General features: G+C 50.9%; 6 protein-coding genes across 7 annotated transcripts; 4 read left to right on the top strand and 2 right to left on the bottom strand.

The window, feature by feature from the left end:
• Positions 1–1,426: 1,426 nt before the first annotated feature.
• Positions 1,427–3,239, top strand: LDX57_002054 (Pal1 family protein; the record flags this gene model as incomplete). The annotated part of the gene is made up of 4 exons (XM_046083697.1): positions 1,427–1,496; positions 1,674–1,915; positions 1,989–2,427; positions 2,488–3,239. The coding sequence occupies 4 exons, from the start codon at positions 1,427–1,429 to the stop codon at positions 3,237–3,239; spliced, it is 1,503 nt and encodes a 500-aa protein (XP_045939660.1).
• A 1,514-nt stretch (positions 3,240–4,753) lies between these two features.
• On the bottom strand, positions 4,754–7,707 carry MCM2 (MCM DNA helicase complex subunit MCM2; the record flags this gene model as incomplete). The annotated part of the gene is made up of 5 exons (XM_046083696.1): positions 4,754–4,850; positions 4,926–5,095; positions 5,147–7,443; positions 7,498–7,613; positions 7,703–7,707. 5 exons carry the CDS (start codon positions 7,705–7,707, stop codon positions 4,754–4,756), a joined length of 2,685 nt encoding a protein of 894 aa, XP_045939659.1.
• A 711-nt stretch (positions 7,708–8,418) lies between these two features.
• LDX57_002052 (putative metaphase-anaphase transition protein (Mlo2)) lies at positions 8,419–10,228 on the top strand (the record flags this gene model as incomplete). Its single annotated transcript, XM_046083695.1, has 4 exons — positions 8,419–8,537; positions 8,629–8,683; positions 8,744–10,163; positions 10,221–10,228. 4 exons carry the CDS (start codon positions 8,419–8,421, stop codon positions 10,226–10,228), a joined length of 1,602 nt encoding a protein of 533 aa, XP_045939658.1.
• Positions 10,229–10,607: 379 nt separating this feature from the next.
• ssn3 (cyclin-dependent serine/threonine protein kinase SSN3) lies at positions 10,608–12,146 on the bottom strand (the record flags this gene model as incomplete). The annotated part of the gene is made up of 3 exons (XM_046083694.1): positions 10,608–11,679; positions 11,739–11,892; positions 12,092–12,146. The coding sequence occupies 3 exons, from the start codon at positions 12,144–12,146 to the stop codon at positions 10,608–10,610; spliced, it is 1,281 nt and encodes a 426-aa protein (XP_045939657.1).
• A 3,355-nt stretch (positions 12,147–15,501) lies between these two features.
• PSD2 lies at positions 15,502–19,998 on the top strand. 2 transcript variants are annotated; one of them, XM_046083692.1, is made up of 7 exons: positions 15,502–16,264; positions 16,354–16,398; positions 16,470–16,685; positions 16,748–17,162; positions 17,236–18,729; positions 18,795–19,546; positions 19,616–19,998. In XM_046083692.1, exons 1-7 carry the CDS (start codon positions 16,118–16,120, stop codon positions 19,775–19,777), a joined length of 3,231 nt encoding a protein of 1,076 aa, XP_045939655.1. In that variant the 5' UTR covers positions 15,502–16,117; the 3' UTR covers positions 19,778–19,998. The 2 variants fall into 2 exon arrangements, with proteins under 2 accessions (XP_045939655.1, XP_045939656.1); XM_046083693.1 differs by having other exon boundaries at positions 15,502–16,398.
• Positions 19,999–20,734: 736 nt separating this feature from the next.
• LDX57_002049 (Mis12-Mtw1 family protein) lies at positions 20,735–22,823 on the top strand (the record flags this gene model as incomplete). The annotated part of the gene is made up of 5 exons (XM_046083691.1): positions 20,735–20,948; positions 21,075–21,707; positions 21,760–21,927; positions 21,978–22,146; positions 22,208–22,823. The coding sequence occupies 5 exons, from the start codon at positions 20,735–20,737 to the stop codon at positions 22,821–22,823; spliced, it is 1,800 nt and encodes a 599-aa protein (XP_045939654.1).
• Positions 22,824–25,416: the final 2,593 nt, after the last annotated feature.

Here is a 25,416-nt window from a genome sequence, read left to right as displayed (position 1 = left end):
TTGGGGGGGATTTTTCTTTTTTTCTTTGCTTTTTCTTGTGTGCTTCGTGCTCTAGACATTTTCCGGGGAGGCAAGGCAAGTTCGGTAGGGCGTGTCTCCTTAAATAGCACGGGCTAGATTTGAGTACCTCTGGAGGGCACGGGGTGGCAGTAGAGTACCTTGGGGATTCTTCCGGAGTTATGTAGATGTGAGATGACGTACGGAGTATTAGTTCGAGGGTTTGTGTGTGCTCATTGCTCACGATGTTCCTCATACGGAGAATCAGGTAGATTCTGCACAAGCTTGAGTTGGCCATTCCGGGGTAAAGTGTCGCAGGGACCGGTCGAGGTGGAGTTGGGTCGGGCTGTCATGGTTCCTGCTTGCATGTGCCCTACCGGCATACCTAGGAGTACCTAGGTTCTTTCGAGTCGAGTCAATAATTGATCGATTCCTATCCTATCCAGATCAGGATCAATACACTCCCTATCTTGCGTGGATGCACGTCGATCGCGAGTGAAAACCCCCGAGGAAGGAAATGATCCATTTGGATGCACGACGGTTGGTCTCCGTAAGCAACGGGTTGAGTTAATGTAACTTAACTGGTTATTTTTAATTATTGGGGGATTATTAACACCTGCCCCTTTCTTTGCTTTCTTCTTTCTCTCTCTCGTGGATGTCCGATCCTGCGCCTTTTACTCCGTAGTCAACTTAGTTATCTTCCGTCCCCTGATTATCAATTCCCTGCATCTTCTTTCTTTCATCCCGTTCATCCTTTCTTCTCTTTCTTCTCCTCTCTGCATTAATATTCTCGCGGACCAGTCGGTGGTTTAATTATCCTCCAGCATCCATATTTGCCATCTTGTCTATCTCCACTCCCTCTAATTAAACGGTTCAATCAGAAGAACCCGACTCACCCACTTCTTTCCTTTTCCTTTCCCCCCCTTTTACTTTTCCCCCCCGACGATCCTTTCTCTCTCTCGCCTCCAAGGGGCCGCTTTCTCTTCCGCTTTCCCTCTCTTTCCTGTCAATCAATCCATTCTTCCTTCTTTCTCCCTTCCGCTTTCTCTCTCTCTCCCCCTCCTCATTTCTTTTGTCCTCTTTGATCCTCCCGTTGGCTTTCTCTTTAACCTCCAGGATCAAAAGATAAACTCGAAACATCGTCGCATCAACCGTTCCAACGGCCAACCAGCACCTCCCGAGCCATCCTGCATACTCCATTTCCAAGCTCCTGCAATTCCACCCCTCCAATCGTCACTCCCCTGACCGGTTTCCGCGCCATCGCTGTTTCAGCGGTAGCCTAGGCCCTCGCTGCTAAGGAGTTTCGCACTGGCTCTTGGATCTCCGTGCTCCTATTCTGCCTCCGCCCCGGTTTTATGCTCTTCTTCTAACTCCCTATCATCGCCCTCCTTCTCATCCTCTTCCCTGCCGCATTGCGTGGACTTCCAAGATGAATACTTCGCAACGTCCGCCAGTTCTTTCATATCCTTACCCACCCGGCGTGTCGCTGGGCCCGCCAGGTGCGTCACCTTCCCTTATCTCGTGCGCGTTTCACGTCCGGCGGGGCCTCTTGCCCCCTTGGTTTGAGCATGATGCTCTTATCATCGTGTATTTGAGGCCGTGCTTCGCCAGCCGTCCCCAGCTGTCGTTTTTTCTTTCTCAAATATCTCTAACATTTGGCCTGTCATTTCGAATAGTGTCCCCGGTCCGTCAAGTGTCGCCGCAATTACCAGTCAACTTGGGCTCCAATAATCCGTTTCGCAACCGTGCGTTGTCGCCATCCAGCTCCATCACATCAGGAGGCCGTCCGGAGCGACCGACCTCGACCAATCCTTTCTTGGACGACGTTGATCCCTCGTCGCCTCAGTCTGCGCCCGTGGGTAGCATGACGTTCCCGAACGAAAGACAGGACATCACAGGAAACACTCGCGATCTCTTCGTATGTTTAGCTCTGTTACAAGTTGACATTTTATTGAATCGGAATCTCTAACCATGGCGATTCATTGCTACAGGAAAACCTCTCCTTGGGCTCTGCTCCTCAGCCGACTGGTTACCGACCTGCTCCGCCCCCTCCGACCAAGCCCCAGGTGAACGGTGCCAGTGTTCGCCCTCCCCCAGCTTCGAGAGAACGCCCCGACCGCCGTCAAAAGGATCCTTTGGACATCTTTGCCGACCCGGTCCGTCCTTCGAAGCCTTCTGGCTCCTCCAGCTCAAGGCCGCGCGACCGTGAGAGACGCCCGCGTCGTAACTCGGAATCGTCCGTGATGGATCGCACACCGAAACTCATCGATGTCGATGATGAAAAGAGACGGCGGGAGCGACGACGACGGGAAAAGGAAAGGAGTGAGAGAGGCGACTCCAAGAAGGATCCCAAGTCTCGCTCCAAGAAGAACAACTACCAGCTTGATATTATCGACAAGCTGGATGTGACAAGCATCTACGGCACCGGAAGTGAGTTTGTCCCGAAATCGGTAGATTGGAACCATCACTAATGTAATTCTCCTTTCGCAGTGTTCCATCATGACGGGCCGTTCGATGCTTGCAACCCGAACCGCAACCGCAAGGGACTGCGCACCGCTCCCATGCAAGCTTTCCCGAAGGACTCCACGAACATGGCCTTGGGAGGCGCCGGACCCCTGAACCAGAACATCGATCTGAACCTTTTCCACGGTCGGACTGAAGAAGGGTACAATGATTTCGCCACCAGCGGTGCTGACCGCAGAACCGAAGGTGTCAGCTTTGACCCCAAGTCACGCATCGAGCCGGTCCACGGAGCCCAATCCATGGGCCTAGGAACCAGCACTTTCCTCGACGGAGCTCCCGCCAGTCGGTCCGCCATGCAACGCCGAGCTAGCGAGAATGAGAACCAGGGCGGCGGTGGCGGACTGCAGCGCAAGAAGAGTCTGGCTCAGCGACTTCGTGGAATGAACCGAGCTCCGAGCGGCCGCGTCGTAACTCCCGAAGATACCTACACTGCCCCGGCCGGCAACTCGGGAACGATCCGCGCCAATGAGAAGAACCCGTTTTTCCAGGACTATGATGACGCATGGGACAAGAAGGGTGTTCGGATTGAGGAATCGCGTGAGGTCGGCCGCACTCGTTCATCCAGCAGCCCGAAGCAGAGCCCTGGTCTCGAGCGGTGGAACACCAATGAACGGAATAACGGCAGCTTCGATGACCGGCAGAACAACGGCGGTGGGTTTCTCAATCGCATGAAGAGCTTGAGAAAGCCTCGCCCGGAGAGACGGGTCAGCGACGATTGAATGATTCAATTTCTTGTCGCGTTTGTTGTAACTTGCAACTCTTGGCTCTTTACAATCGACTCCTGGAGAGAAGAATACGTACACGAGAGAAAAACAAGACAATCTTTACTTGTCCTCGGAGGGCACGTTATCTGAACCAGATCCTGGCAAGGCTATTTTAATGATCTCCAGGATGACACGCGGAGCACCATACCGTCTACGTCTTCGATGGTTGGCATGGCTGACTACATTCACTGGCATTGATAGATAATTGCCGGTCGAAGACAAACCCGCCCTATGGTCTCAACTGGCCGACACTGTTTTCTCTCCCCTCCTCTTGCCTTTGATTCCCTTGACTCTTTTATTTGATTTGATTTCTCCTACATGCAGGCAGTGCAGGATGCAAAAAGGCAGGCGTTCCATGGTCTTTTTATCTTTTACATTTGAGGCTGGGAATCGGACATGAGAGTTAGTCGGGCATGCATGACTTTTACTGTTTCTACTTAGTCGTTCAAGTCTTATCGAGATATTAAGTGAAATATCCATATTATTGCCTTGTTTGTACTTTTGACATCTTATTATACCGTAACAATCCTCGTCATCACTTGGGTGGGTTAGTATTTACTCCGCAGAGATTGCCCTCTTTGTACCCCTGTACCTGCAGCAGATCATACCTACCTAATGGTTAGTTACCTATCTAGCTCATCGGTTTCCTGTAACTTCTCCACAGGTGGACACTAACTATCCTTGATACATTGATACATTCCCACCTAACCTTACTTGACATTCAGTGGTCTTGGTCTTGAACTTTCTCTGCATCCTGGATATGGAGACTACACCTAAGTATATGCACACCTACCTGCCTACTTGTAGAAGGCACGTCCCCAATTGCCGTGCATACATACGCATATAAGGTAGGTTCTGTTCACTCCTCTCTACTCCCATCATTCAGATTCCGTGTTTCTGCTTAGTACCTAATCAACGACAATTCGCAGGTTGCGGTTGTCTCTAGTGGGGCATCTAGCAGAGACGGAAACATATAGATAACAAGGTATATGGACACGAAGCAGGTGCAGTAATTAGCTAGGTAGATAGGTAAATAGAGATATGTGTTAATGTATTTATGTATGTATCTTTGCACGTCTTATTCATTAAAAAAAAAGACCTTGAATCAAGGAAGAAGAACCGAAAGCGAAGCAGGGCACACCACACACCGATCAATCAAATCAATCATGTCCATAGATAAGGTAAGGTAGGTAGGTAGGTATCAGTATCATATCCAGACGGACGGAGTATATCCAGAACAAACAATTCAATAAACTCATGCGACGCCCCCGAACCCCGTAAACCCCCATGAGATAAAAGCCCGACGATATTAATCTTGAACGAACAACTTTCGAGTTCAAGAACTGAACTGAAGTTGATTCATTCCTGTTTTGCTTTGAATAACTTCGAAACAAATCATGTCATGATAAGAAAAGAAAAAGAAACAAGAATAGCCATCTCTCTAGAAAACAAAGATCGGCAGAACGTTTCTACCGCACTCTAGAGGTGGTCCGAAAGTTGAATGGATCGGGGGCGGCAATGCCGGCTTTGCGGTGCGATTGGGGTTTAGGGCGGGAGAGTGTGTATCTATTTTTCGGGAAGTTATTAGTACACATTTCAACAGGTGTTGATAGAGCGGAGAAGGAATGGAATGGAACGTACTTGGCGAATGCCCGAGATAGAGCCTTCTTGCAGCTGACTTTCTGGCTGCCGATGAACGAGTCCACCGTGACGGCGATGGCGCGGTCGATGTCCTGCGAAGAACAGTACTCCGATAGACGCATCTTGCAGAAAGATTCGGCGATACGCATGATGGCTTCCAGGTGACGGACCTAGTTTATTCATTAGTCAAACGCATGAGCAAGGGACGGTATAGAACGTACGGTGATAGGGTAGGCACCCGTTGCCAAAGACTCGCGCCTCATGTCTGCGAACAGACGCGCAATCTTATCCTGGTCGATTTGGTAAAGCTTGGGGTGGCAGTGCTCGCGAGCATAGAGGATGTATTTCCGAAGAAGTTCCTGAGGAATCTCGCCCTCCTTCTCCTCTGCCTCCTTCCTCTTGACGTTTTCGCGCTCCTGGATTTCCTCTTGGGTCGGAGGAAGGCGTTCACCCTTATCGTTGATGCGGTAGCCTTCTTCGTCGACCATCTGTCCTTTGGCGTTGATGAGGTTGCCCTTCTCATCTCGGGTAGGGCGAGCAGGGTTTGCGCGGTGGTGGGATTCCACGACGAAGTTGGCCAAGCGTTCGTCTTCGGTGGGCTCGACCAAGTCGCGGACAACGCAGAGGATATCAAAACGAGACAAGATGGGCTCGGTAAGCTCGACGTTAGCGGAGAAGGGCGCCGTACTGTTGTAGCGGCCACCGATCGGGTTTGCGGCGGCGACAACGGCGCAGCGGGCTTGCAGGGTGGTAACGATACCAGCCTTGGAGATGGAGATTGTCTGCTGTTCCATAGCTTCGTGGATAGAGGTACGGTCCTGGTCGTTCATTTTGTCGAATTCATCAATGAGGCAGGTACCGCGGTCCGCCAGCACGAGAGCACCGCCTTCGAGAGTCCATTCGCTGGTCAAAGGATCACGACGCACGCTGGCTGTGAGACCGACGGCACTGGCACCTTGACCAGTGGCGAAGACAGCTCGGTGGGCGGTCTTCTCAACGTACTTCAGGACCTGTGACTTGGCCGTACCAGGGTCACCGAGCAAAAGGACGTTGATATCACCACGAATGTTCATCTTGCCTTGCGCCTGCTTGCTAACACCACCAAAGAGGGACAGGGCGACTGCAGTCTTCACATCCAAGTGACCATAGATACTAGGGGCGATGGATCGCACGATCTTGTCGACGATCTCAGGGTCCCTTGACAAGGCTCGGATCTCGCGCTCATCCTCCTCGGTCAAGTGGAAACCAGCCAGCTGGTCGTGAGACTTGACAACATGGTTCGCCTCAATGATCGTTGCAAAGACAGGGAATCCGTTCTTGTTGTTCAGTTGGGCGTCGTAGCTGTTGCGGTAGATACCCGTCACCTCAACTTCGTCTCCAGGCTTGGCCGAGTCGATCAGATCAGCCAGGAGTACGACTTCTCGTTGACGAGGCAGACGACCGGCAGGAACAGAGCCAGGAGACTCCTGCAAGGTCAACTTCTGGTAGTTACGGTAGACGGTCTTCTCCGAGTTGACAGAGAACGGGCCCTTAGATTGACAGTTCTGGCAGTAGGAGATCTTCACTTCCTGGCTAGCTTCTTGCTGGAAGGGACCCAGTGTCATGTTACACTTGGCACAGGTGAACATGACATATTTCAGCTGAGGAAACACACCGGTGCGACGTGTGACGACTCCGGTGACCCGAATGAGGCAGTTAAGATGCTGCTGGCGCAGTTGGCGTAGCGTGTAAGTGACCGGAAGATCTGTGATGCGGACGTGGATCTCGTTATGAATATCGTGGTACTGCGGGTAGTGGAACAAGGTAACGTCAAGAGCGACTTGGTCGAAAACCTTGAGCACCTCAGTAGGTTCGTTCGCCAGGAAATATGAAAGTGCCGCCTTGGAAGTACTCAGGTGGGTGTATGACACCTCGAGAGATGCAGAGTTAACCTCACCAAGAGTCTTGATCTTGTTTCCGTACACGGAACCACCAGTGGCATCGGTGTATTCGGTCAGGAAAGCCTTGAACTGTGTGTAGATGGAGCGAAGCACTTGAGGCTGAAGAACCCAGTCGGTGACATTAGTGGCCTTGACGTCCATCATCTCGTCCAGAGAGAGTTCCTCCATGGCAGTGTCGCCCATCTCAATGTCGTCTCGGTCCTCGTCGTACTGGTGCCTCCGTCGACGAGGTTGGCGAGCGAGGTCAATATCACCATCATCGTCCTGCAGGAACGCTGCAGGCATACGGCGGCGGCGCTCGAATTCGCGATCTCTGCGGTTCATACGAGATTCCAGCTCGCGACGGGCACCCAGGTCAAGCTCTTCATGTTCGACATCATCGTCATCGATGTACTGTCCTCGGTAGCGGTCGTCGGCAGTACTCCTGTAATCTCTTTCGAAGTTGTCATCGAACAGATCAATTCCTCCCTCGTCTTCCGCCATCTCTTCAATGTCGTCAATGTCTCCCAACATCTCGGCTTCTTCGTCTCGGTCGTCATCATCATCAAAGGGGAGCATAGGAGGGGAGGAAGGGGGAGCTACAGGAGTCAGTCAAAAGCCAGCAATCTTCTAACGCAGGTCAATGAACTTACGACTGGAGGGAGGAGCGACTGAAGAAGCATCATCATCGGGTTCTCTGGATCTCTTTCGTCGATTCAGGCTTCCAAGCCCGCGGTTTGCGGCGGAATTGCTGGGGCGGAGTGGTGAACTGCGCAAAAAGAATTAGTATGAAGGCGAAAAAAGGACAAGAGAAACGCCTTGAAAGGCATTCCAGGCCATCGAGATATTTGCACATACCTCATGGTGTGCAGGGTTCAATGTGATTAGCTGGGGTGGGAGAATAGACAGGCCAAACTGATCCCACGGGTGTTGCTGTGTGGGCGTCTTTTTCGTTTCCTGGGAGAGAGGGAGACTTCGATTCTTGGCGAAGGGCTGAGGCGCGTAAAATACGCGTCGCGCGGTTCGACGCGTTGAGGTTCAATTAAACCCCGATTGGGAAAGGTGGTTTAGCGAAAGCGTCAATTTACCCACGCTCCATGCTCAGAGTCACAGAGTGCTAGAGATGACTAGATTTCGAGGGCTTCAGCTCTATTTTCCTCATATACTACTAGTCATTCCTGTGGTATGGAGTACATGTGCAATCATCTTCAGCATGTCGACCCGTCATTCCGCGTAGTCACCACAATTCCTGTTGGGAATCATGTGGGATTCAGGGCACTCCAAAATGACATCGCTACAAGACCCCTTATTTCACGATGGAAAATAATTAAGCCTCTCCCTTGATCGCTCGCAGTGTTGTTCGCCATGAACGAAACATCTTAAACTTTCAGTTCGTGGTTATTCGATGCAAACAGAGCAAACACTTAAGGTGCGTCGCGCCGCGTTAGCTCTGGGGAACTGAGCGCAACGTTACCTGACGTCGCCAGGGGATTCGTCCATTGACCAGGCTTCCATTTCATCTTCTTTTCATAAACGCCTGGTAAAAGAATCGCTCTCTTAACAAATCATTTACAATGACGACCAACCCTGATTCCGTCGGTCCTCCCACCAATGCCGCGCAGGCGCTGAACGGACAAGATGCCGGCCAAAGGCGCGAAAGCTTCGGTTCGCAGAATTCGCAGACCGCACGAGAGTGAGCATTGAAATCATATTCGATAGAAAGGCGCATCTACAGCGACCTTTGCAAATGTCATTACAGTCAGCTAATCCGTTTCTACCCCCAGGTTTCTCGAGAGTCAAATGCGCCTAGAAGCCGACGCCCGCGAGGTCCTCCCTTATGTGAGCAACCACACGCCAATCAGTCACAAGCCCCAAAGCTAACACAACCTACTCTCCAAGTCGTTCGACACCTGCACACAAGCCCTAGGACCCCTCCGACAGAGTCTCTTCGCCTGCCTCACCTGCAACCCTCCCCCCTCGGACCCCTCCGCACCACACACCGCCGCAGGCGTCTGCTATTCCTGCTCCATCTCCTGCCACGGCGAACACACGCTCGTCGAGCTGTTCAACAAACGAAACTTCGTCTGCGATTGCGGAACCACGCGCGTCCCGTCGACCTCGCCCTGCACGTTGCGCGAAGACCCCCAAACCGGCAAGAAAGGCGTTCACTCGGAAAATGCGCATCCAGATAACAAATACAACCATAACTTCCAGAACAAGTTCTGCGGGTGCGGCGAAGACTACAATGCGGATCAGGAGCGCGGCACGATGTTCCAGTGCCTGGGTCTCGGCAGCGCCGAGACGGGCGGATGTGGTGAGGACTGGTGGCATCCAGAATGTATGATCGGGTTACCGCGGACATGGTATGAGGAGTTGAAGAAGAAAGGCGATGGCAGTGAACAGGCGGATGAGGAGAACGAGGAGGATGAGATTCCGTTGCCTCCGGGATTTCCTTTGGAGGATGACTTTGAGACGTTTATTTGCTTCAAGTGCGTTGAGTCGAATCCGTGGTTGAAGAAGTATGCCAGTACAACTGGGTTCTTGCCGCCTGTCTACAAGGAGGGTGGTTTGACCAAGGCAGAAGCAGATACTGAGCCAGCTCCGGAGACGTCGACCACGTCTGAAAATCAAGAGGAACAATCTGCGAACTCGAAGAAGCGGAAAGCGGAGGACGAGGTAGTTGAAAGCGAGCCTACGTCAAAGCGCACTAAAGAAGACATCCATGAGACACCCGCAGAAACGAAGGACGAGCCAAAGCAGGAGGAAAAGCCAGAGGCAGAGCCACAACCAGAGGCCGAACCTGCACAACCCGAACCTGCAAAGGACAAGCACAAGCACGAGCTCCTCCCATCCTCTACCCCATCCGGCGTCTTCTCCCTTTTTCTCAAGGAAGATTTCCGCGACCACTTCTGCCGCTGCCCCGAATGCTACCCTAACCTCGCCCACCATCCTCAACTCCGAGAGGAGGAAGAGACCTACGAGCCACCTCTCTCGGAGATAGGTGACGAAGCCAACGGCGGGGGCAGCACCGGCACCGGCAGCATTTATGATCGCGGCGAAGCTGCTCTCAACAACATCGATCGTGTTCGAGCCATCGAGGGCGCCATGGTCTACAACCATCTGCGAGACAAGGTGAAGGAGTTCCTGAAGCCGTTCGCGGAGTCAGGAACTGCAGTTGGCGCGGACGATATCAAGTCCTATTTCGAAAAGCTCCGTGGGGATGAGCAGCCAATGCGGGATGCAGCTGGACAGGCTTCTATGTCCAAGGGGGACGATAATAACGATAACGAAGATGACGGCAACAGACGGGAGCAAAGTGGTACGTATACGAAGTCTCCAATCTTTCCAACTATCGTTTGGCCTAACTTTTACCTAGGCTATTGATTTTTTTTTGTACATTGGATAAGGGTTGGGAATTAGGGAACACGACAAGGACGGAATCTGCTTTAACCTGGGCGCGTATGGTGGGAATCAGGACACGGGCTTCCAATATGCACTAATATAAATTGATATATTTCACACATGCCATACTACTTTATCTATGAACCAAAGGTCATGTTAGGTATATCAACTCAATGGCCTTGCAATATGTGTATTTCTTTGAATGATTATTTATAACAAGAGGTACCATCACCGATTCGAGTAGATTCGAAACGCCATCACCCAATGCAAAAGCAATGCTAAGCTCTATCAACACCCAAAACATATATACTTGCCGAAAAAAAGTAACACAAGGACAATATGCAACGCGAACAATCCCCTACTACTCTTTGAGCCGCTTCGCAGCTCTCCCCATCAGACTATCATCCGGTAGCCCACTCCGTTTCGTACCGGGCAAGCTGCCCGATCGGATATCATTGTCGTCCTGCGTAACACGACGGTGGGGATATTTACCCTCGAATCCCTCGAAGCAATTAGCCGGGATAGGCCCACCGTTCTGGAAAAACGGATGTTCAAGGGCCTCACGGGCCGTGATTCTCTTGGTGGGATCATACTCCAGCAGGCGCGACAGCAGGTCGTATCCATCCGCGCCAGGGGTCCCGGCATTCGAGGCGGAAGAGTATCCGCCATTCTTCAAACAGTTCTGATACCAGCCCTCCAAGTTCGACGAGCGAGGCAGATGGCCTGGTGCGCGGGACATTGCGAGGGACTGCAGCTGGGAGTATTCAGGCATCGATACGATACCCGGCCAGGCGTCTTTTGTGGGCAAGCCCATGATTTCGATGATCTTCATCATCTGGTTCCGCTGAAACGGTACCGTCTTTTTGCTGTCCATTTTTGCTTCCTCGCCCTTGAAAATAGGGCGGAGGGAGAGCAGCTCGGCAAATATGCATCCCACAGCCCATAGGTCGACGGCAGGGGTGTAATGTCGGCTGCCCATTAGCAGTTCGGGAGCACGATACCAAATTGTAACAACGACTTTGTCGCCGGAGAATAGAGAGTTTAGGGGTTTGTAGAACAGACGTGCAAGTCCGAGATCTCCGACACGAATGGCACCCTTTGACGTGACCAAGATATTTGCTGGTTTCAGGTCTCGGTGCAGGACCCAATTCGTATGAAGGTAAAGTAAGCCATTGAGCAATTGGAACAGGATGGACCTGACCATCGGCGCCGGAATAGCATGCCTTTGAGGCTGGGTGTGGTGATGGATAATCTGAAGCAGATCATGTTCTGTGTATTCGAAGACCATGAAGATGCACTTGTCTTCCAAGATGATCTCTTCTAGCTGCACGACATTAGGGTGGTCTAGTTCAGAGCACAGGGACATCTCCCGGATTGCCGACTGAGAGAGGCCCGTGTACTGGATAATTTCGCCCTCTTTATCCGGTTTGAACCTATGAGTGGTCAGCCATCGGAAGCCAATGAGATAGTGTGAGAATCCATGTCAACCAACTTTTTAATTGCAAATTCGCCTTTCTGTCCATTTTTCCCAACGGCCTTGTAAACACGGCCATAGGTACCGCTACTGATAAATCCCACAATATGGTATTTATCGCGCACACGGACTTTGCTAGTATAGCCGGTCGACTTTCTCGGATCTATATTGTCTTCAAGACCGGAATAACGTTAGCCACCGGATCCATTCTCGTTCTTCCGACCAAGCATTTGAGTGTAAGAACGCATCCGTGATAGGAGAGGGGGAATGAAGAGGCACGAAGGGGAAAGAAAAGCCGAAGGAAGACAGAACGAATATGACAACCATTCAAGCCAATGACCCACGGCCAATTCAGAGGGAAAAGCCATTACCACGTGGATAAAACCCGCCGATGGAATTAAAGAACGGGAAATTCCTTCCAAACATGATGAAAGAAAAACAGATAGAAAGGGCCGTCGTAGTACCCGGCGGTCACCGTGGAAGTGTCCTCCGGAATTATTTGAGATAGACTGCGGATAAAACCCCCTTATCCACCAGAACACATAGTGACGGGTCTAGACAGGGCAAAAATGTTTAACAAAATAAGAAAAGAATGTAAGAGATCAATTTAAGTGGCAAAGAGACAGTGACAGTCACTGGGTAGGTGATGGGGTGGGGGGAATAATGATGATATTAATCGGTATTACCATCGACAGCGGTCTGTAGGCTCTTTTTCAAAGACAGACTCTGGCTGACGGTGGCCGCTGCGGGCCTGGACGATGCAGTGAATGGACCGGACGATGGCGGGTTTGTCAGACTCATGGAGAGCGCGGCGAAGGAGGCGAAGAGTGGAGGTGGGCTACTAGTTCATCTAATATTTAACAATCGGAAAGAGAGGCAGCAATCGGGCCCATGGAACCAGCGGTGGTGTGGACAATGCACGGAAAGGCTGGTCTCCACTGGAACAGCGAGCCCGCAGCAGCAGGAATAATAATCAAATAGTAAGGCAAGGTGAAAATGCGGGAGGGGATGGTTTGAAGAGACAAATGATCACGACGAGATGCGACAATCAGGAACTTTACAAGCTGATTGCTGCAACCCCCCAATATTGGCAGTTTAGTCAGCAGGTGGCATGACTTGCCGCCGGGCTCTGTATGGTTAGGTCTGATGATCGACAATAAGGGTCAAGTACGGAGTAGGGACTGGGTTTTCTACGGTGTAGTGACTCGAAGGTGAGGAGATTCTTCATGTCTACGAAGGGGTGGGTTTGAAGCAACGCTCCGAGTTAAAGGGTGATAGGTGTGCTAGTCGTCCCCCATACTCCACACGGGTATACGTGAGAAAAGAGAGAAGGTGATAAGTTGAACATGGGACGGAAGATTTAAGAAGAAACTTGCGACTAGATTGTCGGCCTTCAGCTATTAGGTGTCAGTGTACTAAGTAGTCTGCAATCCGACCGAAGCTCACAATGGAGTTGAGAGGGACACATCTCGTTTACTCCTATCACTAATATCACGTGATTCTAACAGCAAACTCTAGGAGGCGGTGTGGTTTAGTACGGCAGTACTGGGTAGCACTCCGATTACTCACCGCCTTATAGCATCTCTACTGCTCCGTAAACACGAACGGGACACTACCATAGTACGAATAACCAAAAGCAACGCAAGAAAACTATTTCAGGGCGTGGTCAATAAGGGCCCTAGATTCCCTCCGAAGAGCCCTGATATCTCTAGCTTCTTCGGTATTACACCGTCTCAGCAGGCCGAGTACATGTGTCTATCAACGCCCGCTCACGTAGATATATTTCACGAACCTTGGCGTGAGGGACAAAAACAAGGAGAAGGATAAACAAGCTAGAATAGCAACACATGAAGTCAACTTTAGAGCCTCTGTAATGTAGGAGATCTATTGCTTAACACAAAATGACGATTATTCCGTTTCAATGATCCCAGGCCTGTTTACCATATCCCCTCTACTATGTGCACCCCACGCAAGGTCTCGCAGCAATGGATAGATAACTTGGCAGCGCTTGTATCCCGGCTCCAAGCGGACCGAGGACTGAGCGTTGGCCGTTCTAATTAATTAATATCGATCATCTCCTCCGATAAGCAGAGATTAGAAAAGCCAGGGTACCAAGCCACTAATCTTAGCTAGATGATCCATCTGTCACTAGCTTACAGACATCTGACACGGGGCATTCAAAGCGCCAGATCGAGCGGGCTCTGCGGCAAACCATTCATTGAGAAGAAGGCAAACGTCAAGTCCTCAAGACTGTTAGAACAGAATAAATTTTGCGTCAGAATAGCCCGATACCGTATATGTAGACCAATGAAGGCAATGGAACGATAGCCAACGAGCACAAGGCCGAGGTTGATTGATCCAATCTTACTCCGTAGAATGGATACTACCATAGGCATAAGCCCATGGGAACAGGATGGCGGATTCATCTGGCGAGGGCGGGGTAAATAATCCTGATCTCGGCCTAAATTCCCCTCATCTACTCTGGAGACGTTGCACTTGCCACCATCGCCGACGAAAAGAACGCGAAAGATGAGGAGGGGCGAGAAAGTCTCGGACCGAAAATATAGCGTCAACTTCCCAACCGATTTCCAACACCCAAAGCTCATGGCGGGGCACGACCGGCCGCAATTCATGGAGTTAAAAACCAACGTGCATGATAACCCCGAGTCTACGGTGTATGCATGACTAGCAGACTTAGCTAGACCGGCATACTAGCAGGAAACGTTGGGATAATCTCTAGGAATCTTGTGGTATCTCCTCGGTACTCCCTGCTACTACTGTCTAGTGGTAAGCAGTCAATTGATTCCCCCGGCGGACGAAAGCAGACCGGAGGAGGCTGAGACATCGTCCATCAATAAGAAGGCAAAATTTCCGATTTAGCTCGGAGCCACCGCGACGGAGCATCCTGGAATTTAATGGTTTGAATTAGCGGGAGTGACTGGTTTGGGAGCAATGCAGCACTCCTGCAGGCTAAATGCCCACTTGGATGATATGCACGGTGCAGTTCGCAGTGCAGCACCAGGGATGATGGAATTAGAAGCAGATGGCCCCCCTTCCTCCGTGCCACAGTGGCAGGTTTCAGAAACGCGGAGAATAAAAAAGAAACAAAAAAAAAAGAAACAAACAACTGAGAAATGAGAGAAGAAGTCAGGAACACGGATTATTGAGGAGGAATGCGGGATTTAATTCAGAAAAGCTCTGGTTCAGTCAGGGGGGAGGCGGTGAAAGTCCATTGAAGTTACTCCATACTTCCATCCATGCCATCCCCTACCGGAGACATTGTATCCATGGATGCATGGGTGGTTCAGATGATATCCATCCGAGCACCAATGATGGTCAATGGAATTCCCCCTCTTCTTCATCCTCAAAGGTCATTGCTGAGCCACATCGGGGACTGTGGTACAAAACGGCCAGAAGAGAAAAGAAATCGGCAAGTAGTGCCTAGGCAGCCACTTTTCCCTCTCCAGAAGTCAGTCGGTGGAGTCGCCAGTGGATCAAAGACAAGACCACCTTTCTGTCAAGTTCTAGCCTGACGTCGTCTTGTTGGGGAAATGCCATGGCCATGACCGCCAAGGCCCGTAGCCGAAGGGTTCCGTGGATTTTATTGCCGTTAGGAGGTTTATGTATTCATTTAATGTACTTGGATTGATCGTGGATCAAGAACGAGGGTCATCAGAATCACATCATGCATCTTGGTACTTACTGTACATGCCAGGATATAAATATAGTGATAGCGGAGCCTCCCGGCTGGATTTAATTTAAATCCTCCCCCCCCCAAATTAGTACAGTAGTCTTCTTGCTGCCATTATTGCTGACCTTCTTGAGAGTTAAGAACCTCGTAAACTAGTAATCGGTCCAATCTTCCCCCCTCCGCCCCATCAGTCCGTCGCCCGGGATTGTGAGCTTGTTATTTCCTTTCTTCTTTCGCTCGCCCGGTTGTTCGTGTCGCCTCTCCTTTTCCCCCCCGACTTGTTTTCCTCCCATTCTGTACTTGTTTTCTCTTACCCTGCACCTTGTGGTTATTTCTCCTTCTCCATCCTCTCCGCTCCCAGTCCCGATCGCATCAGTTGCCACTGGGTTTCAAATCCTGAGCAGCGTGTCCGGTACGTTGTTGTGGCTCCGAGTGTCGTAATTCGATCGACCCGGGCGGATTGTAGATCAACCCGGCACTGGAAACCGACAACCTCACCGCGACACCTCTGTCGTTGGAGAGCTGCATCCCCAACGCCCTCCCCCGTCCTTTATACCATCCAAACCGCCCAATTAACCCGCCGAACCCTCGCTTGTCGATCCTTCTGTCCTTTCTATCCTTTCGAGCCTCGAATCGTCGGTGTTGACGCGACGTGTCCCGTCTTCGGCCTCACTGTTTGAGCCCCCGCACCTCCCGAACGGCCATTATGGTGCGGCTACCGATTCCTCAACGCCTGACCTCTCACCTGAGCACTCGGAGCAATGCCTCGACCCCCGGTCAGAGTCGGAGCACAAGTCCGATGAGGTTCCCGGATTCAAAACCCCCTCTCGTTCTCAAGGTTAACGTGTTACGGGTGAGTGATGTTTTGCCTCTGCGGCCGAGATTACGTCAAGCTTTGCCGGTTGTTCCCTGTAACTGACCCGAATCGTCTCGTTGCAACAGGGGCGCAATCTCGCGGCAAAAGATAGAAACGGTACTAGCGATCCGGTGAGTTACACCTGCACCCCCTCAACTCGTCCTCCAACAACTGTGACTGACTTCCGGCGTTATCCGCTTAGTACCTCATCGTTACCCTCGGAGATGCGCGACAATCAACCCCCACGATACCAAAGACCTTGAACCCAGAATGGAACGTTGTATTCGAAATGCCCGTTGTCGGGGTGCCGCTGCTAGAATGTATTTGTTGGGATCATGACAGATTTGGGAAGGACTACATGGGCGAGTTTGACATTCCCCTGGAAGAGATCTTTTCTCCCGGGGAGGTACAACAGCTGGTAGGTCCTGACTGCATGGTTGGAAGATTACGGGACTTGCGCAGACTGACATTTCTCTGAAGCCGAAATGGTATACCCTGAAATCTAAAAGGGTCAAGAAGAAGGACAGCACCGTGTCTGGAGAGATTCTTCTGCAATTCTCGCTTATCGACCCCTCGAACCCCTCCGCATCCCCCGATGAGATCTACCAGAAATTCAAGAGTGTGGTGTGTACCAGCGAGGACGACGAAGACTATCCGCAGATTCCTTCCATCGTGTTGGACGACGCCGACAGAGATGAAGAAACATCGGATGAGACCGACGATCCCGCGAAACCCGAGGTCGTGGAGAAACGGCGGAGAAGATTGCGGCTGGCACGACTCAAACGCAAATCATTAGCAGCTCGAGCGTACCAGTTTTCTGGCGCTGGAAACGGGGTCCAGGGAATTGTATTCATGGAGATTGTCAGAGTAACGGATCTTCCACCGGAACGAAATGGTATGAGTTTACAGCCCCCGCTTCTTCATCACCCCAATCCCCAAGAGTCAAGCTTATGAATTATGTCTACCAGTGACCCGTACTTCCTTTGATATGGACCCGTTCGTTGTGACCTCGTTGGGAAGAAAGACCCTCCGGACACCCGTCATACGTCACAACCTAAACCCAGTATACCACGAGAAAATGGTGTTCCAAGTCATGAAACACGAACAGTCTTATACAATCAGCTTTACTGTGATGGACAGGGACAAGTTCTCCGGCAACGACTTTGTCGCTTCCGCTGGCTTTCCACTTCAAACGTTGATCCAGTCGGCCCCCGAGGCCGATTTGGAAACGGGTCTTTACAAATTTTTGGACCCTACTCTTGACCCAACAGGGTCTGAGACCTCTGAAACTGAAAACACGGCTGGAATTAAGATTGATATTAGTCCGTCCCCATCAACTAATAGCTTGTCGAAGCTGTCCAATAAAGGGAGGTCTCGGAGTAGCACTGCGTCTCTGTCGGGTCAGTCAGTGCACTCGAGCCAAGAGCTGTCGACGTCTCTTCCTACGTTGGCCGTCGAGGAGGGCTCGGGAAGTAATATTTCCTCTGCCCCGACCGCGACAAATAATAGCGCAATCGCGCCCCTTGAGTCAGAAGGGCTTCAATTGTATCGCATCCCACTGACGCTGAAAAACAAAGAGCGATGGGAGGACAAACATTCCCCGGAGCTCATTGTGAAGGCTAAATACATGCCTTATCGCGCTCTGCGTCAACAATTTTGGAGGTTGATGCTTCGGCAGTATGACGCCGATGATAGTGGTCGCATCGACAAAGTCGAGCTTACGACAATGCTCGACACTCTCGGCTCAACGTTGAAAGAGTCTACCATTGACAGCTTCTTCGAACGTTTCAGCGAGGAAAATGAGAGTTCCGAGACCATGGACCTAACGTTTGATCAAGTGGTGATATGTCTGGAGGACACCCTCCAGGCCCTGCAGAACTCTCGTTCAGGCCTTAACATTAAGAAGCTCGTGCCGACCTCCTCCACGGGCAGCCAGGAAAGCGAGGACCCGTCGAGTGGTGACGATGATTTGGAAACCGCTTCTGCCTTACCTGCCAACACTGATCCTCAATCGACGTCCGTACCTACCTTGTCTAGTGAAGACCAGCTCGCCTTGAATGAAGAGGATCTTCACCCAGATGATCTAGGCGATGAACGAGGTGAGGAGCATGTGATTGAAATCCGCGAATGTCCGCTGTGCCACCAGCCGCGACTCTCGAAACGCTCCGACGCGGATATCATTACCCACATTGCCACTTGTGCGAGTCGAGACTGGCGTCAGGTCGACAACCTGGTGATGGGCGGCTTTGTGACCTCAAGTCAAGCACAGCGCAAGTGGTACACCAAGGTTATCACAAAGATTTCCTACGGAGGTTATAAGCTAGGAGCCAATTCCGCAAATATTCTCGTTCAAGATCGGATCACAGGACAGATCAACGAGGAGCGGATGAGTGTCTACGTTCGTCTTGGTATTCGTCTGCTGTATAAGGGGCTGAAGAGCCGAGATATGGAGAAGAAGCGAAGTATGGCCCTCTGGATATGCGAATCGGCTGAAAAAGGAAGAGAAAAAGCTAACAACTTACAACAGTTCGTAAGATCTTGAAGTCTCTCAGTATCAAGCAAGGCAAAAAATACGACGACCCGGATTCGGCAAGCCAGATTCAAGACTTCATCAACTTCCATCAACTGGATTTGTCCGAGGTTCTGCTACCCTTAGATCAGTTCAAGAATTTCAACGAGTTCTTCTACCGTCAACTCAAGCCAGAGGCTCGCCCTTGTTCGGCCCCCAACGAGCCTAGGGTTGTGGTCTCTCCGGCTGATTGCCGATCGGTCGTTTTTGACCGCATGAGTGATGCAACTAGCATCTGGGTCAAGGGGCGGGAGTTCTCTATCGAGCGCCTCCTCGGAAATGCCTATCCCGAGGATGCCCATCGGTACAAGAACGGAGCATTGGGCGTTTTCCGTCTTGCACCTCAGGACTACCATCGTTTCCACATTCCAGTTGATGGTGTCATGGGAACACCGAAGACCATTGAAGGTGAATACTACACCGTCAACCCTATGGCCATCCGTTCTGCACTGGATGTGTACGGCGAGAATGTGCGGATCTTAGTGCCGATTGATTCGGTCGCACATGGCCGTGTGATGGTGGTCTGCGTTGGGGCCATGATGGTTGGTAGCACTGTGATTACCCGACAGGCTGGAGACAAGGTTTCTCGCGGTGAAGAGCTTGGATACTTCAAATTTGGTGGAAGTACTCTCCTTGTCCTTTTCGAGGAAGGGGCAATGAGATTCGATACTGACCTTGTGGACAACTCGAAAGGACCTTTGGAAACTTTGGTAAGCACCGCACCCCCTTGCTGAACGAGACGCACAAGGTTCGCTAACAGAAGCTTCTTTGTTTTCTAGATCCGAGTGGGTATGTCTGTGGGCCACAGTCCAGACATCCCTCAGTTCGAGCCTGACATGCCTAAGAAGCGCGAGAATCTCACCGCTGAAGAGATTCAAGCCGCTAAACGCAGAATCGAAGGTAGTCTGGCTCCACCATTCGAAGGCGACGGGTTTCCATAAACACAGTTCGCTCCCGGTCGGGGTGACTTGTCATTTTTAGGGCGTTTCGTGATTTGATTTGATTTGAAGAAGGCCAGGAGCCTTTCATCCTTAGCGATTGAGCTATCATTGTTGTAACTTTTGTGATAAATCTGGACCATGAGCGCCAGCGGGCGGAGAGGTGCATGTTAGATAGCCATTGGACATATTGAGGCAAATCAAAGGCCAAATGTAATTTTGACACATGATAACCTACCACACATCCTTATGCTTGATATCTTAATCGTGATAATCCCATACCGACAATACGTCGCGAGGATGAAGGCGGAGGAGTGTCACCCCCAAAAGGGCTTAGCGCGCCATCCCCCCACGCGCCACGACCAAAACAACCGCGTGCTGCGGCGACTTGCAAGAGTAAACCCCCCATCGACCCCGACAACGCCGGTCTGAGAGCCCTGCTGCGCAAGGAGCGTCCACTTAATCCCGCCAAAGACCTATGTGTCTATTCTAATTATCACACGCCTCAATTCCCAATTGTGTCTGGTTGTTGGACGCGCCTCCCCGAAGACCGACTACACGTCCTGAAAATCCCCCCCAATCTCCGTTGACCGAATTCGCGGAACCGAGCTTCCCTAGTCAACTGCGACCGCGCGACATCCATCCACCCGCGCCAGTCGGATGAGAAGCACATTTGAGAAAATTCGCAACGGCGCGGATTGATTGATTATATTGGGATATCTCGATTGCTGAGCGTGCCGCGAATGTGGACTTGCTGAGGGAAGAGAGCTCGAGAAGATAAAGCCAGCCGGATCGTTCGCAACAGACCGCCCTCTGCAGCACCGCCATTATTCTCGACCAGCAAAAGGGTCATCGCTGTGATAAGGCGCTGTTAAGTCAGCTTAAGCATCTGCTCGAGCTTCGTCCGCGTTTTCACTTCCATATACGCCCCTCCTCGCCCCACCTTCTCTTGGTCTTGACATGACCGTCACTGTTGTGGCCACCCCTACAGCGAGAACGAAATATCGCGACCCCCTAAGAACCATCGACATGGCAACTTCCCAGGCGCAGGCGCGTCCTGCGTCATCCGCCACGTCTGGCAAAGCGGGTCGGAAAGGCACGAGGTCGAGTGCGCGACTGAGTTTGAACAGTCAGGAGAAGGCCGAGGAAACGTCAACGCGCGGGAAAAGAAAGAGTGAGTTTCCCGGGATTTTACCATTTTTAAACCGTACTACGAGTTTAGAACTCGAAATCTTCGGCTTGCGCCTTGAATGCGCTGTCAAGAGTACTCGCTAATGGTTATATTCGGTCGCTACTGCAGATTCTTTCAGCGAGGACGACGATGATTTTCAATTCACACGTCTACCGCCCAAGAAATCAAAACCCACGGTGGCCGCCATTCCAGAGCATGTCACTGAAGAATCTGCACCGCAGCCGTCACCGAAGAGAGGTCGCCCGCCGAAAAAGCGACCTGCAGAGAAGCCTGAAGCTCCTGCCGACACGAATCACACGACGGAACCTCGAGCGAAGCGGTCGACGAGAGGGAAGGCGAAAGCCCCGGCGCCTGAGCCTGAAGTTCAATCTCAAACGCAAACGCAAACCCACGCACAACCGCAACCACAACCACTACAGCAGCCTCAGCCGGCAAATGATACGCGCTCAACGCGCAATCGTGATCGTACTGAGCCAGCACCCAAGGAGAAGGAGAAAAAGAAACGGAGAGGACGACCGAGCAAATCGAATGAGGAGGCCGAGCGGCGAAACGGATTCGTGTCCCCGGAGCCTCCGAAGGCTGGGACGGCAACAATTGCACTCCCTGCGGCCGACACGCCGGTTATTCAACGGAATAAGGAAATGAGGGGGCAGACAAAGGCAGGGAAAGGAAACAGGCGAAGCAGTTTAGGGATGAGAGGGCGACGAGCTAGTTCGCTTATCGATTCTGGGGTTTCGAATGGTGAGAAATTTCCGGATCAAGCATTTCAACGCGCGATGCTAACGGCTTATAGCTTTACCGCACAAGGAAGTTGGCACAGCAGACTTCTACAAGCACATTGCCAGTGATGGTCTACCAGAGCCGAGGAGGATGCGTCAACTTTTGACTTGGTGTGCAACTCGCGCGTTGGGAGAGAAGCTTACTGGGTCGGGCGCTGAGGATGCTAGCGTGCATTTGGCGGGTAGGCTACATCAATAAAACTTGATGGTTCCTGTGACTGACAATTAGCAGCGCGTGTGATTCAGGAGGAGATTCTGAAGGAATTTTCCACTAATTCCGAGCTATCGAACTGGTTCTCGCGGGAAGACATCAACCCTCCATCGGTCGTGGTCAAGAAGCCGAACCCAAAGAATGTGCAGAACACAGAGAAGATCAAGGAATTGGAGGAGCAAATCTCGAAGTAAGAATTGATGAGCTGATTACTGATGATAGTGAAGCTAGGTTGCTAACAATAATCAAAGGCTACAAAAGCAGAAGCATTCTCTGAGTGCACTCCTTCGACCGTCGCCTATCCCACCGATTAAGCAACCCCCAAGCCAACCGGATACTGCAACAAATGGGCACACCGAGCAGCCGTCGTCGCAAACAGAATCTGACTCCAATAAACCTGGGCACCAGAAGCAGTCGCCTCAGCCCGACTCGATCGATATTTCACTCCTTGAGCCTTCTCAACTCAAACTCTATGCCTTGATAGACCCCGATGCCACAAAGCGACATTCAACCGCGCAGTCCGAAGAAGCAGAGTCACCTTCGAACGCCACTACTCTACCTCCAACCAACCCCTCAACCATCTCTACGCGTTTGTCCCGTATTACGTCTGGTCTTGCACCGACCTTGGATTCGTTCGCGGCTGGCATCCATGATATCGAGCTATATCGGGCTATGTCCGACAATGTATCGTCGCGGATCCTGCGCATATGCGCCGAGCGATTAGACGAGCGCGAAGCCAGAAAATCACTAGGAAGACTTGCCTTGGAAGAGCAAGGAGAGCAAAAAGACCTCAGCCTTCGGCCACGCGCTCGAGAGGACATCGGCGTGATCCTCGGGGCCCTCAGCCGAGTCGAACGACGAGGATAAGATACGCTATGAGCTTATATGTTGAACAAGGGAAACATGTAAATACCTCGTTCACTGATCATGTACTTTTTTTTTTGTCTTTGATTTCCGACTTTCTCGGGCCTGACCTTTCGTTGTCGGCCCGGGAATGCTTTGGGTTTGTTTGTTCGTTCAATTCAGGCAGCATGCAAGCAATGGAGTTGGGGTGTTTCTCCTGGCTGGGACTTGGATCAGTTTGTTGTTGCGCTACCACCACCGGTATTATGGACTGCGATGCAATAGCTAGGGATTGATTCCGATTCCAAATTCAATTTTACAGCGGCAGATAAAGCAGCTAGACAGACAGACATTCTTTAGTAGATCTTGTTTCTTTCTTTCACCCAGACTACTTGTCTATCAGACATAAGCACTGTTTCCCTCTCTTCGGATTGATCCGCCTGCTCTTTGAGAGGATTGTTCCTACTACAGCAATTTAGTTTTCCACACTATAATATATAACTATAACGTAACCAAAACCAAGTGACCTTTCCACGTCACAAATATGTGGATCGATTTCTGAGGGTATAGTAAACCCAGCCTATCACCATCAGTGGCGAATGGGATCTTGACCGCCATCTGCCATGCATGTCCGTTCTGAGGAGTACTCCGTACGGACAGATAGGCGGGCATGAGGCATGAGACAAGAGAAGTAAACCAGGATATGCAATGAATAGCCACTCCGTTGCTAATTGTCCGATGAAGTGGCCATCCATGAGATCGACTGCTTTAGGCATGTAGGGTAAGTAGCTAGAAGGTAGGTAGATATGCAACTAGGACGGGAGATAGGAAGAGACAGACAGACAAACGAATGGAATATGTAAGCGCTATGGCTCTCGACTCTCGACTACTCCAGTGCCAATCAGTACCTAACCTGAGGTAGACATTGTCGTATCTACCTATGTATCTACTACCAGTTTAGTCGACATGCACGCTTATCGATCCACAGGGAACGGAAAGTCCCGCGTGTTCAGGGCTGATAAGACGAGGCTTATCCTATCCAATGCGATAATGCGATGTGATGCGATGCAACGGAACTGATATGATGTGGTGTTTAACTCGCGGGATGAATATACGAAGAAAGGCGCGAACAAGGTAGTAATTACTTGTCAGCGTCAGTATCAACCAAGCTCAATTGGGTAGGAATATTTGAATTGGATATTGCATCAACGGCGATGATCATGACTTCATTCCATGATTGTACATTGCAAAGGGAATTGGTTCGCAGTTGTTAGCTGGGCGATTGGGGAGAAACCTGTTTTTGGCAGATTGCACCATCTAGTCTGTTCATCTGCACCACGTGGGAATAAAATGGCCGGTTCGGTGAAGGAAAGAAGAAATGCTTCTTGCTGGATAAGGGGCACGATAGGTCGGTGCTTGTTCAGGATGATTTCAAGCGTATCGCCTGTCCCGATTGGATTGGATACCAGCATGCAGCATACGTCCCTAGGTGGTGGGTAACTACAGTAGTAAGTAGGTATCTCGGACTTGGGCACCTAACGATGGAGCACGATAGACTTGCATGAATTGTTCAGTGCACGGATCTTCAGTCTGCAGTTTTGCATGCTGCAGCTCTTCATTTTTTGCTGTCTTATTTGCCCGTGGATACATTATTTTCAAATTAATCTCCGTAGGTGATGGGTGGTGGATCGGGGGATTTCTTTTTCCAACCCAAAAGTTCCACCGACTTAGAGTCCAGAGGGAGAAAACAAGCGATAGTCAGAAGTACTATAGGCCAAGATCAGTCGGTGCAATCTCTGCAAGATAGCCCCGGTTTCAGAAGCTGATTGATTTCTTTCCATGATTTCTAACACCTAGAACTGTAACTAACTACTGGGGAACGAGACTCAGGACCAGCTAGCGTTATCAGCACAAACAAGGGGGACACAGACCATAAAAGCACGAAGAAGGAGGGTTGGACAGACCGGCCGGATCGAGAATGAGTGAGCCACGCCCAATCATTCATGTCGAAGAACCTGCAAGGCCATGTGATTGCTGAGATACGGAGCATGTGGTGTCCGTACCTACCTGCTGCATGGACCACTTGATATTGGACTAGAAAAATCAGTGAGTGGCTGGCCAGCGCTAAGAACTAGTGAGCTTCACTCCTGATTCTCATTATCAAATTTTAATCAACGTAGTGAGCAATCCGTTGAGAAACCAGAATTAGAAAGAGGGGGGAGGGGCAAAATCCAGAGAGACAGAAAAAAAAAAAAAAAAAAAAAAAAAAAACTAGATATCTTTTGCCAGCCACATGACCGACAATATAACTGGGGCAGAACAGATCTAGAAGCTTGGGAGCCAGAGGCTACGGTTATCTAGTTCCGAAGGATTCAGCGTCGTTGTGCGGTTAGAGTGGATCGACCCCTTGAGGAACTGGGTTCCGCGCCCGGTTGACCTGTGGTTTAAACGAGAATTTGGCCTTATGGCGCCTAGTCTACGGAGTACTATTCTAAAAGAAAAAAAAAAAAAAAAAGGAAAGACCTACTTTCGGATGCCGGGGTGCTGATAAGGCCATTAGTACGATTGGCTGGCTTCAATTGAGTCATTGAGCCAGCTTCTCTGATTCTGACTGATG

This window comes from Aspergillus melleus, assembly GCF_016097325.1.
Source record: "Aspergillus melleus strain CBS 546.65 chromosome Unknown contig1, whole genome shotgun sequence".
In the NCBI taxonomy this organism is placed as follows: Eukaryota; Fungi; Ascomycota; class Eurotiomycetes; order Eurotiales; family Aspergillaceae; genus Aspergillus; species Aspergillus melleus.
The sequence above is the reverse complement of the archived record's forward strand: the minus strand, read 5'-3'. Positions and strand labels throughout refer to the sequence as shown.

Coding starts and splice junctions, on each gene's coding strand:
- PSD2 (XM_046083692.1), top strand. CDS start 16,118: ATGGTGCGGCTACCGATTCCTCAACGCCTGACCTCTCACCTGAGCACT. Junction 16,686..16,747: donor CCGGGGAGGTACAACAGCTG/GTAGGTCCTGAC, acceptor ATTTCTCTGAAG/CCGAAATGGTATACCCTGAA. Junction 18,730..18,794: donor AGATATGGAGAAGAAGCGAA/GTATGGCCCTCT, acceptor AACTTACAACAG/TTCGTAAGATCTTGAAGTCT.